At 35.3% G+C, this 12974-nt stretch overlaps 1 protein-coding gene and 1 long non-coding RNA gene across 2 annotated transcripts; one reads left to right on the top strand and one right to left on the bottom strand.

Moving 5' to 3' along the window:
- Positions 1 to 231: 231 nt before the first annotated feature.
- Positions 232 to 1543, top strand: LOC111910262 (pyridoxal 5'-phosphate synthase-like subunit PDX1.2). Its single transcript, XM_023906065.3, has one exon. It carries the CDS (start codon positions 460 to 462, stop codon positions 1390 to 1392), a length of 933 nt encoding a protein of 310 aa, XP_023761833.1. The 5' UTR covers positions 232 to 459; the 3' UTR covers positions 1393 to 1543.
- Positions 1544 to 1680: 137 nt separating this feature from the next.
- Positions 1681 to 3081, bottom strand: LOC111910263 (uncharacterized). The gene is made up of 4 exons (XR_002856491.3): positions 2947 to 3081; positions 2765 to 2820; positions 2020 to 2061; positions 1681 to 1934 (listed from the first exon to the last, which is right to left on the bottom strand). It is a non-coding gene; the product is annotated as an uncharacterized LOC111910263 (long non-coding RNA).
- Positions 3082 to 12974: the final 9893 nt, after the last annotated feature.

Genomic DNA, 12974 nt, shown 5'->3' with positions numbered 1-12974 from the left:
GTCATGTCACCATATTCAACATATAAAAAAAGTTAGATAACTGGTCAACAATCCATTGTTTAAACTCTAAAGGCGACAGGAAATTATGATTTTCTATTATTATTAATATAAAATCTAAAAACATATCATTATTGATAAAAAAAAAAACCAAATTATATTGCTATTTTTCCAAATTCATCTTTCAAAATATGAAAATAGGTTTAACTAACGGTGAAATGGTGTATGTGGCGGGTCACGGTTGTGAGTTATTGTGAAATTGGTCAAATTCTGTGCGAGACAAGGGAGGACACTTTATGCAATTTCCCTGGAAGAAGCCACCGACGAACCTTACAGAAACTTCTCGATCTCTCTCCATCGCTGCTACTTTCCAAATTCTATATATAAATCTTCTCCATCTCTATACATTCTAACGCAATTCAAATCTCTTGAATTCATTTGGCTTCTATTCTATCAAACACTATGGCCGACGACACTGCAGTCACTGTTTATGGAAGCAACGCCATATCTGATCCCAACAAGAAGAACAAGAATGCCTTCTCAGTTAAGGTCGGATTAGCTCAAATGCTCCGTGGCGGAGCGATTGTCCAAGTCACAAACGTTGACCAAGCCAAGATCGCTGAATCCGCCGGAGCTTGTTGTGTCATTGTGGCAGAGCAGTCAGAATCCGGAGGAATTTCACGGATGCTCGATCCGGCCGTTATTAAACAAATCCAACGGGCTGTCGGAGTTCCGGTTATGGCGAAAGCGCGGGTGGGGCATTTCGTTGAAGCGCAGATACTCGAAGCTGTCGGCGTTGATTACATAGATGAGAACGAGGTTATCGCGATAGCTGATGAAGATAACTACATCAACAAACATAACTTCCGGATTCCGTTTGTGTGTGGATGTCGGAATTTGGGAGAGGGGTTAAGGAGGGTGAGAGAAGGTGCGGCGATGATCAGAACTCAAGGAGATCTATCTGGATCAGGCAACATTGTTGAAACTGTTCGAAACGTGAGAGAAGTGATGGGTAAAATTAGGGTTTTAACAAACATGGATGAAGATGAAGTATTCACATTCGCGAAAGAATTGGGCGCACCTTACGACATCTTGGCGCAAACAAAGCAAATGGGTAGGCTTCCGGTGGTTCACTTTGCTGCCGGAGGTATTACAACACCTGCAGACGCAGCCCTAATGATGCAACTAGGATGCGATGGTGTGTTTGTGGGATCTGAAGTGTTCGATTGTTCTGATCCTTACAAGAGCGTTAGGGCAATCGTGCAAGCTGTTAGAAACTACAATGACGCTCATATATTAGCCAAGGTAAGCTCTGGGTTGAATGATTCCATAGCAACCACTTCTGATGCAATGACAGGTTTGAATCTTGATGACAACACTGGAGGTAGCTACTAAATCCTTGAATGATTACAATTACTTGTTCACTTTTATTTTGATAAAAAGGGAGAAAGATGTTAAAATCTGTAGACTGAAAAATGGTGAATTGATATGTACAATCTTTGTTTGATGAGAATAGAAATAAGAAATATGAATAATCCTTGGTGAAGTTTTTCCTAGGTTTCTTCACATATTGCTTATCCAATTTGGTTTCTGTAATATGTTATTGTTTTTGAATCATGAAGTTCACAGTTGAAATTCGAACCTTAATACAAATATGCATCAATCATAATCTGGATCAACCCATTTAAACTTGCTAGATCTTTCAAATTGAAAACAAAGAAAAGAAAAGTTGCATATTGAACACAAACAAGTAGAACCAGAAAACAAGAATACCACCAATATTGTTCCTCTTAAATTTCTACAAGAACAATCACAGAAAACTTGATACAGAAATCAGTGCACATAACAATCACTTGGTATCATTTCTTTCCACTCTTCTTGAGACCAGTACCTCCCAAAGCTCCCTTTTGAGCTTTGGCTCTAAGCTCCTTAAGTGCCTGATCAAAATGCATATCACATTTTAGCAACCTAGATTTTAATGTACTTTCAACAAAAAGAAAAAAAAAACAGAAAATGATGCACCTTTTCCTCATCTTTCTTCTTTTGAATGTTGGCCTTATCAACCTGGATTAACAAAATGAATTAGCAAGGGTAGGATTCTGCCCATATGAATTGAAAGGAATTAGCAATTTAGTACCATAGTTGAAGCTCTAAGCAAATAAGTTTTGCAAATTGTATGCTTATGTTCATTTGGCAGATATTATTTTTGTACCACAACACTATACAGTTGAGTTTAACCGATTTTATATTTTCTATATTTTCTAAACCTATGTTTCCCCAACTAAATGGAAGAACAACAATACGACTAAAGGGATGCACATAAGCTGATAAGCATTAACATGAAAGAAACTCTGGTGAATTTTGATGGCAACTACAGATTCGCCTCAAGCATAACCTTTTCCTTATGAAATTATTTGAGTTTAGCTCAAGAACAAACGTTTGAAAAATCATATGATTGCTGACTAGATAAAATAATTAGGCCAATCTACAACTTAAGCAGGGAAACGGATCTTCAAACATCACAAAAAAGGCACGATGAAGCTTGGAAAACAAAAAATCGCCATCAAAACACAACTAATAAGAGAACTTAAGCTACAATTACCTATCGATTGAGACATTAAACTAAAACTACCATACGAGAATAACTAATCATGTTAGATATATTCTTTTCGAGCAATCAAAATGAAGATCGTCGATCGACAAAGTAGATAATTATGAACAAACAAAATATAGAGGAGAATGAGTTGCTCATGATGATAGATAATACCTCATCATATTCCTTCTTTTCAGACTTTGGTTGCTTTAATGGCTTCGCTTTTCCACCTGCTCAATACGAACAAATTGTTCCATAAATTCAACCATAACAAAAATTATCAAACACGATTTCAACGAAACTGAGAATGCATGAAAATTAGATCGCCTATGAGAACTGAGAACAATTGGTGGTACCTTGCTTGGACGACATTATCGAATCTAGGGTTAGGGTTTGCTCTGATCCGTAGAAATGCGGGAAGCGGAAGAAATCTTTGATTGTTTTCGAAAGGTAAAGTTGTGGCTATTTATACGAGGATAGTACCGTTTTTCTTTTCTTTTTTTTTTTAATAACAATTCTCTTTGATAAATGAGTTTTTTTTTTTTTTTTTTTTTTTTTTCTCGCTAAATGTCATCTTTTTTTTCATTTTGACACTTCAGAATTTTAAAAATTTTATTTTCCACTTGTCATTTTCTATGGATTTTCATTTTCTTAAAATAAAATTCCATAAAATTGTAATGAATTCTTTAAGGAAATAAATTTATTCTATTAATTTGGTAATAAATTCTCATAAATACTTCAAACGATTTAGTTTATTTTGTAAATTTTCAGAAGATTACATCATGTTATGTAAAGTATAACATTATAAAATATTTCATATTAGGTGTGAAACTCGTGTATTACACGGGTTGATTTAAAAAATGATTAATACTTTACATATATAAGTATATGACTTTAATTTTTAAGTATATAACTTTAATTTTAAAAATTGAAACAAATCAAAAATTGACAAATTGATAATATTTATTTCAAAAATACCACAAAATGACAAGTGTCAATACTCATGAGAGATTGATATGTGGCAAAAAAAACCTTCATTTATTAAGGAGGATTTATATGTTGATATTAAAATTTTATTTTTAATAAACCCGTGTAATACATGGGTGTTACACCTAGTGTAATATTAAAATTCACACAAGGTTGTAATAAAACTTTCATGTCAGAAAGAAAAAAAAAAGTTAGGAGTCGTATCAGGCTGGAGGGAGTGGTGCCACCGAAACCGCACTCCCTCCTATGCCATGTAGACGCCAACTCAGATTTTTTCTTATTTCATCAACTAGAAACCGCAATGGGGGAGTGGGAAAAATGTTAGGAGAAAGAAAAAGAAAAAAGAAAAGAAAGAAGATGATTGGTTGAGAGAGAGAGAGAGCAAGTAAAAGAGGAGAAAGAGAAAAAAGAGTGTGGCCAGGGACTACCGCAGTGCGGCCTCCACCGCACCCAAACCGCAATGGAGGGGGGTGTTCATGCTGAGGTGGAAGGAGACTACGGTAGAGACCGTAGCCACTCCCCCAAGCCTCATGAGTATGCAATGATACTAAAACTTCGTTATTAAAGAAGTTAGTAAATATTTTTTTATATTAATATTTTGAAGTTTTCTTTTATTTTTTATTTTACATTACCAAACTAATTTTCTAGCTCTTAAAAATAGATAATCATGACACATGACTATCAAAATATCAAAAATTATACTCAAATAATCAAACATTCAAACTTTTTTATATTAATATATTAAATTTTTTTTTTCAAAAGAACTAATCTTCTAGCTTTTAAAAAGTAGATAATTAGGACACTGACTGCTAGAATCAAAAGCAATGTTTGATGTTTCAAATAATTACAATGATGGAAACTAAAATATTAAGCAATTAAACTTTTTAAAATTAATTAAGCATAACAAAAACTATAAATATCATTAAACTATATATTATATTTAATTTTATTATACTTAAGATTATAGAATTTTAAAAGATGTCTACATTATCATTAAACTATATATTATACTTAATTTTATTACAATTAGGATTATAGAATTTTAAAAGATGTCTACAAGGATTTGTGATGTGGTAGTAGGGGTGTTTTGAAAGTGATGTCGTTGATGTAGTGTCGCTTTTTGAGTAAACATGTAGTGACCATACCCCTTAACCTAATTATCTAAAAACCTTTTCACTTTTTGTAGACGAGCCAGTGATCAACTAGACGATTAGATTGGAAAAACGTGACCAATTCCCAACCCAATCCAACAAAGAATAGAAAGTTCATATTTTCAACTCCTCGAGCCAATGTTAGGTGAATTTTATGCACCTTTTTAGCTTATTTAGTACATATCTTTGCATTGCATTATAATGATAAACCATGTCTTTTACTTGCTTTCGAGACAATTTTTGGTGCTTTTCATTTCCATACTTTTGGTGTCATTTCAGGTGGTTATTCTAGAGGTTGGAGTTGATCGGAGATGGTTAAAAAGGGTTCGAGACAAGTTTCTTGAAATTTTCAGAGCTAAAATTAAAATTTTGGATTTTTGTAACAGAAGACCTGACATAGGTCGTGTCAGTTTGTTCACATAATGTGACACATATCATGTCGGCCTCGACGCGGGTCGTGTCATCCTAGGCAAATCGAAAACAAGTTGTGTCCCATGAATATGAGGACCAATTTCAACAATGTACTTTGGACATTATTCAAATAAGGGCATCATACTTTTGAGCAACACGAAACTGTATGTAACGCCCGTAGAGTCGGGCTAGTCAATTTAGAGACAATAAGCGTCAAAAATGACTTTTTGATGGAAGATTATTTAGAATTAATAATATTAACCAAGTATAGAATATGTCAAAAGGGTTCTTTACATATAAAGAATGCCGAAATCTGAGTTATAACAAAGAAGTTATGGCTCGTCGAAGTTTTACGGCTAAACCGGCACGACAACTCGTAACGAAAAAAATGAATTTTTGATAAATTACTTTTTAGCCTTAGGGATCTAAACGAAAGTCATAGTATACGTTAAACGGAGAGCGTGCATGAAAAGAACGTTCAAATATGACTTCGTATGAGGAAGTTATGATTTTTCTAAGATTTAGCATAACATTATGCAATCCAGAATTCGAATTTTAGATCGATCGATTTTTAGCCGACATAACCTAAATGAAAATTTAAGGTCTCATTAATAGGAGCTCAACGATAAAAAGACAATCGAAAACGGAGTCTGTATGTAGAAGTTATGAATTGTACACGGTCGGTAAACAGTGTAATCTTCTCATACTATTAAATTTACAATCTGTCGAGAATTAGCCGATGGAGTCAAAATAAGGGTTTTATATCTTGTCAATACCTATGCGTGGATATAAAGAACTTTGAAAACGGAGCTTGTATGCAAAAGTTACAGAGTTTAGAAGTGCTGCGAAGTGGATGATGTGACGCGATTTGAGTTATCGCTTTCTCCCCACGCCTTGCCACCAGATGGTGAAATGTGGCACCAACTCGACATGTTGGAGGCCAAAACTCGACGATTTTGACCCAATTCCAGCCTATAAATACCATGCGAGAGTGCCTTCATTTTTCACACCAAAACCCCTTCACTTCTCTCTCCAACTTCTCTCCAAGCCTCCCAAAACCCTCCGAAATCCCTAGTAACATCAAGGTGCTAGAGTAAAGCCCTGGAGCGCCCCGAAGGCTCTGAGAAAAAGAGCTTTTCGGCTTGGAAGTTCTGCCCCACAGAGCCCAGTTCCTCACTAAACCCCTGTAAGTTGAGTTATGCTTACAGTACTTTAAGTATAACTTATGTTTAAGTTCATTATCGTTATTATGAACCTATAAACAAGATTTATCAGTGATTCCAAGTCATTATACCATTGATCTACTTACGGGGATGATGTCTAGGCTGTGATTTAATGAGGTGTTTAAATTGAGATTTCCAAACAGTATACTTCGTATATCAAACGGACCCTACCTCCGATATGATCCTACCTGGTTGTTCCTTACTTCATAAATCATGAAAGTAGACTTTGAGTTAATGAATATGAATCTAGACTAATAATTAGTCACAATAAAGATTATACTAAAACTTAGTGACAATAATGCTAGGTTTTGTCGAAGGAAAATAGAATCGTTATAAGTGAAGCTTTGCCCGAGTTTGGAATCATCACTTTAACAAGTGAGTGCATAGTACCTTTCATGAACATGATTTTAATACAAGTATTGATTAAAATATTAAATATATGTTTGTGTGTAACATATTTGGTATTGCCTGAAATACGTGTTAAAAATATATCTGATAATATATGATGATTTAGGGTACTTAACAAACCTAAATTAATTGGGATGGATATCAGGTAGTATCTACTTATGATTGTGGGTGAGATATACATGGAGAGTCAAACTTTAATATTTTTCATTGATCCGAGAGCATGGATTAGACATAGTCATTTGTCCTTTGTCCGAGAGTATGGAGAGGACATAGTTATTTTTCATTAATCCTTAAGCATGGATTAGACATAGTCATTTGTCCTTAGTTCGAGAGTATGAAGAGGACATAGTTATTTGTCATGCATTAATCCAGGAGCATGGATTAGACAAAGTCAATTGTCCCTAGTCCGAGAGTATGGAATGGGCATAGTTATTGATTCGAGAGCATGGATTAGACATATTGAATCCGGGAGTATGGATTAGGTAAATAGGTTAATTTTAGATCCGGGAGTATGGATTAGCTAAAGAGGTTAATTTAAGATCCGGGAGTATGGATTAGGTAAAGAGGTTGATTTTAGATCCGAGAGTATGGAACGTGTCGTTGTAAGGATTGACGGGGTGGGGTAAAAATTGCTTATATGAGGTGAAACTGTATACGTTATGAGTTCTAAAACACACACACACACACACACACATATATATATATATATATAACATCGTGGGATTGAAATCCCTATGTACTCACCACGTTTCCCAACCCGACCCACTCAGTTTAGTTGTACCACAGGTGTCGATATGTAACATCCATAAAAATCATGTCAAATTTAAGCTTTTTAAAACATTTCAAAACCAATGATTATTACAAAACTTGTTTTGAAAATAGTATAATGTCAGAGTATCCCATAATCAAATCATGAAAACATAAGGAGGTGTACGATCACGCCTTCGCCTTCCTGCGATCATCAAAAGTACCTGAAACAAAATCAACAACTGTAAGCCTGAAGCTTAGTGAGTTCCCCCAAAATAGTAACGCCATACAATCATAATCATATCATATAAACAAACAGAATGCATAATGAGCCTTCAGCTTGACTGAACCGCCTCGTAGGGCCTTCATCCTATCTGGACCGTTACCGAACCTTCAGCACGTCTGGACCGCCTCGCAAGGCCTACAGCCTATCCGGACCGCTCGTCAGGCCTTCGGCCTGACTAGACTGCCTCGCTGGGCCTTCAGTCTATGCGAACTGCCCTGGGTATGTTGGCCTTCAGCACAAAGCAAGACCGCCTTAACCCAACCCCCAATCAAACAATCATGTGCACATAAATATCATACGCTAGCTAGCATGTACAGATAGTCATACAGATCTAACAAATCACTAATAATAGCATCATCTTATATACCAGGATACCGATCTAACAGATCACTAATATAACATCATCCTATAACTAGGATACCGATCTAACATATCATTAACATAGCATCATCCTATAACCAGGATACAGATCTAACAGATCACTAACATAGCATAATCCCATGACCAGGATACAGATCTAACAGATCACTAATATAGCATAATCCTATAACCAGGATATAAACCATAAAGGGCCGACCTTGGTGCCTTAGACTCTATTGATATAGTGAGAAGAACTCACCTCACAAGTAGCTCGTAATGATAATGTCAAACTCCTCCAACTACAGCTCCAACTCCAACACCTACATCCACCAATGATCCACTTCCATAAATTCCCAAATTACTAAAATACCTCTAGAAGTCAAACTGGTCAACCCGTGGTCAAAGTCAAAGTCAACGGTCAAGGTCAACAGTCCATGTTGACCCAACTCATCGAGTGCAACTCACTGACTCATCGAGTCCTTCCAGAACTCGAGAACTCGTGAATACCTTAGTTGACTCGCCGAGTTTCCAGACAACTTGTCGAGTCCATACGTGTCCAAAAGTCGGGAAAACCTTAACTGACTCGTCGAGTCTTCTTACTGACTCGCCGAGTTCATGCAGAACCAATACATGCAATCTTCAACCGACTCGTCGAGTTGGCTATGTGACTCGTCGAGTCCCTTCAGTCCATTTCTCATCTAACGTTTTTAAGCTACCCCAAAGCTCCATATTGCAGATCTAACCTCCTAGGGCATAGTTTCCACGTAAAGTTGCAAAATTTACGTACATGCATGGTCCTAGATGCCAAAACCAAGCTAAGGGAAATGTTTAAACCAAGAAGAAGAACCCAAACTTGCTAAATTGGATTACTTTATGACTACAGGGACTTATAGGAGTCCAGATCTGAAGTTACAACTTCAAATCATGCCCAATACCCGAAATAACCCACAACCAACTAGAATATGGCCCTAAACCTTTACATGAAGAGATCTAGCTAAAGATAAGTCAAGGTAACAACTTGTTACCCTCAAAATGATGCCAAGATGAATTAGAGTCAGATCCATAAGCTTCTCTTTGCTCCAAGCTCCTTAGACTTTAAGCCTTCTTCACAAAATGCACCAAAAGCACTCTTTAAATCTCACAAACATCTCAAGAACAAGGTCTAGACTGATTAGGGTTTCTACTGGCCATCAAGAGGTGGTAAGGGTGTTGGAGGAAAGGACTTAAGGTCCTTTAAATAGGGTGCAAACCCTAAAAATTAGTGTTTCCATGCACAGACTCTACTCGTCGAGTCGGGGTCCTCTGACTCGTCGAGTAGGAATCCTAAACCATGCGGGCCAACTAGGTTCGACATGACGAGTTAGGGCCTCCAACTCATTGAGTTCCCTCAGCAAAATGAATATAAAGCTTTTAAAAAGTATACCTAGGAGTCGGTGTGTTACACGATACGAAGCTAAATTACACTGAGATTTTAAAGGAGATGTAGATCACTAGTGTAAATGAATGTAAGGTTTATTTATGCTTATTTTTATGTATTGATGATGACATCCTATTTAGAAATGCTTTGATAATATTATTATCATGTTTTCTGGGAACAAATTCCATAATACTGCTTTTCAAAAAGGATACTATGATTTTTAAATAAGCATAATTAAAATTTCTAAAATGACCGTGAATTTGGGGATGTCACACTATCTGTTGGAAAATTGGTTTTAACTAATTTATAAAAGTAGGGTTTCCTTATTTTTAAAAATTCGAACCTTAAACCATTATTAAACGAATAAATGGTTTTATATTTATGTTCTCCTCCGTGATACCTTCATTTTGATATATCACGTGTCCAAAACGGATTTACGATGAATGTAAAATTAATCCTTAAAGTGAGGGTGTTGGAAGAAGTAATAAAATAGTTTAAGGGGTGGGAGAAAGAAAAAAAAGTCTAGGGACCTTTCTTGCAAATATTTCTTTCTTTATTAACTGAAATTGTAATTAATATTACAGTTTAATTACATATTAAAAATCCTTAATGTGTTGGTTACTTTTTGTTGTATATATACAACTTTAAGACCACCATTTTAGGAGACAATAAAATAATTACAATCGACTCCTCTCGTCTTCTTCTCTAATGCATTTTTTTATCGTTTCAAGATAAAATCTAGGCCTAATATAGGTTCTGGTGGTCTTGAAGAATTACTTCAAGTTGTTGTATCCTGGGAAACAAACACCTGGTATTGGACGAATTTGTTTTAAGGACAATGTGTTAAACACATGTCTTAGCTTTTTCTATTTTCTTTCTTGTTTTTTGTACATTTTTGTAATATTATTCCTACAGTATCAACCAAGACAAACCTGACACGGGCCATGTCAGTCACATAATTGCTTTTTGGTAGTTTCCACTAATGATTTATTCCAAGACTTTTAAGCCATTTTAGATAACATCTCATTTCCAGACAACTCAGGGGAGATTTTTATCATGGTTTTGGTTATTAATATTTATGAGATCATTTGGAAACATTGATTTGGTTTTATTGTAAGCTATTATAGTGAACTAATTTCCTTTCCAATACTTTGAATTTTGGAGGTTTTAGTCATGTTAGGATAAACTTTTTTCCATTCCAGTTCTTCAGTATACTCTTGTTATGTTTTAATCATATGATTTAATGTTCTGTTCGTGCTTTTATCTAGAAATTCTAGTTTTGTTTTAACCTAATGGTTGATTTGACATTGATTCGTGTTGGCCATTAGAATTAATGTTAATTCATTATTGTTATTTCATTTATAGAATCTGTAATTATTTTATGAATTGAAATTAAAGTAACACTCATTGCATTATTTCTATGATGGGATTTACTTTAATGTAAACTAGAATTGCATATTTTTACACTTTCGAGTTTATGGGAAGTATCAAATGTTGTTTGGGAAAATTCACATAAAATTTAATGTGGTTTCAAATCTAATTCTAAGATCTTGTTTAGGTTAGGTTAATAATGCTAGATTTGATTCAAAGAGCTTTTTTTGATTTACAATATGGTGAACAGAAAATGCTAGAGTTTGTTAGTGTTTTCAAGAACCAACTTAGGTAGAAAGTGATGAATTGTTTAGAGAACCATAACTACTAATTAACTGATTTTATACATTCTATTTTTTATGCTTATTAACCATTCTTCAATCAAACAAAATTCTCCCTTTTTGTGTCTTAAATACCTTACACAAAAGACGTATAAGCATTTGAAACATCCCAAACCTTAAACCAAAATTTTCATTTTGAAATCGAAGGAAACCATGCCATTCATTCATAAAAGTAAATATTCAATTGTTTTGCAAACATAAATTAGGGCATTAATATTATAATATGGAACATCTTGAAAACATAACAACATATGCGATGTAATCACATCATTCTCTTTTGTACTGCCAAAGAGACCTACAACATTAAAACTTAAAACAGTAAGCACATAGGTTCATGAGTTCCCCAAGATATCACATACAATGATCCATATAGTAACATGTATGTTTTAACCCAACAATTTATTTCATCCTACGAGTCTATTTAAACCTATGACCTATTTTAGCCCACGAGTCTGTTTCAACCCCTCGACCTATTTCAGCCAACATATCTGTTTTAACCCACCGACCTATTTCAACCAACATGTTTGTTTCAAACCGCCGACCTATTTCAGCCAACGAAAGTATTTGAACCCAATATTTATATATCATCGCATACCAACAAGAGTCACAAAGACAACAAGCACGTAAGGATACCTAGTGTCCTACAATATAGTGAGAAGACTCACCTAAACTATCCAACAGAAGCTCAACAACGACCTCAACACCAGAATAACTAACCTAAGCTACCTAATGCCAAACCAAGACCATTCCTTAGTTAAATACTTAATTCTACCAAATTTTGGCCAAAAGTCAAACTAGCCAAATGTCAACGGTCAATACTCAAAGTCAACCATAGATACCACCATGTTGTGGCAAGACCTTGGCCACGAGTGGTCTTGCTCAAACAGAAAACGTGATGGATCTGCCCATCGCGTCATGGTCAGCATTTGACCACGTCGTATACAAGCTGGTAGATCCAAATACATGTTAAGCTCTTAATCCGTTAAGTCCACTAATAATACTCTCCAGAAAGATTCTTGGCACCCTAATGCTCCATAAAAATCATAAATGTGTGGACATGCATGTCTAGTACATGTCATTCCCCAAACTAGGTCAAAATGGTGAAAAATTGTGACCTTTATCTCATACATGGCTCCAAATCAAACCCAAGTTCTATATCTACAAGATGAAACACTCCAGGGACATCCAAGGTAGATACAATTGCAAGCTTTATCTGGAATTTTTCCTTGAACTCCAACCAAAACCATAAAAAAGGACATACAATCCTTAAAATGCTAGATCTGGGAAGCTTAATCCACAAAATATGGAACATGAATACTTATAGAGGTCCAAAAGATGCACAAGATGTTGGATCTCTTTTGATAATACATACTCAAGCTCCAAGGAATGATGTTATTCCTTTAAAACACCCAAAATGGCGTCAAAAAGAGGTTTAAGGAGAGAGGATGAGCTCAAACTATGAAGAGGGAGGCTAGAGTTTTGCTCCCAATGAGCTCCTGATGTGATGGAGGTTGCAAAATAACCTAAAACACAAATGTAAGATTTTTAAATACAGAGGAAACCCTAATTTTATGTTCTTGGGCTGCACAGTTCACCACTCCTTGGCGACCTTCTCACCATGACGTGGTGATGGGCTTTTGCTCATTCCATTCTAACTTAAAAAAATCATAACTTCTTCATTT

Source organism: Lactuca sativa, chromosome 5, assembly GCF_002870075.4.
Source record: "Lactuca sativa cultivar Salinas chromosome 5, Lsat_Salinas_v11, whole genome shotgun sequence".
Classification (NCBI taxonomy): domain Eukaryota; kingdom Viridiplantae; phylum Streptophyta; class Magnoliopsida; order Asterales; family Asteraceae; genus Lactuca; species Lactuca sativa.
Note: the sequence above shows the minus strand (reverse complement) of the source record. Positions and strands in the feature narration are given on the sequence as shown.

Excerpts from the sequence above, each read along its gene's own strand:
- LOC111910262 (XM_023906065.3), top strand. The coding sequence starts at position 460 with ATGGCCGACGACACTGCAGTCACTGTTTATGGAAGCAACGCCATATCT.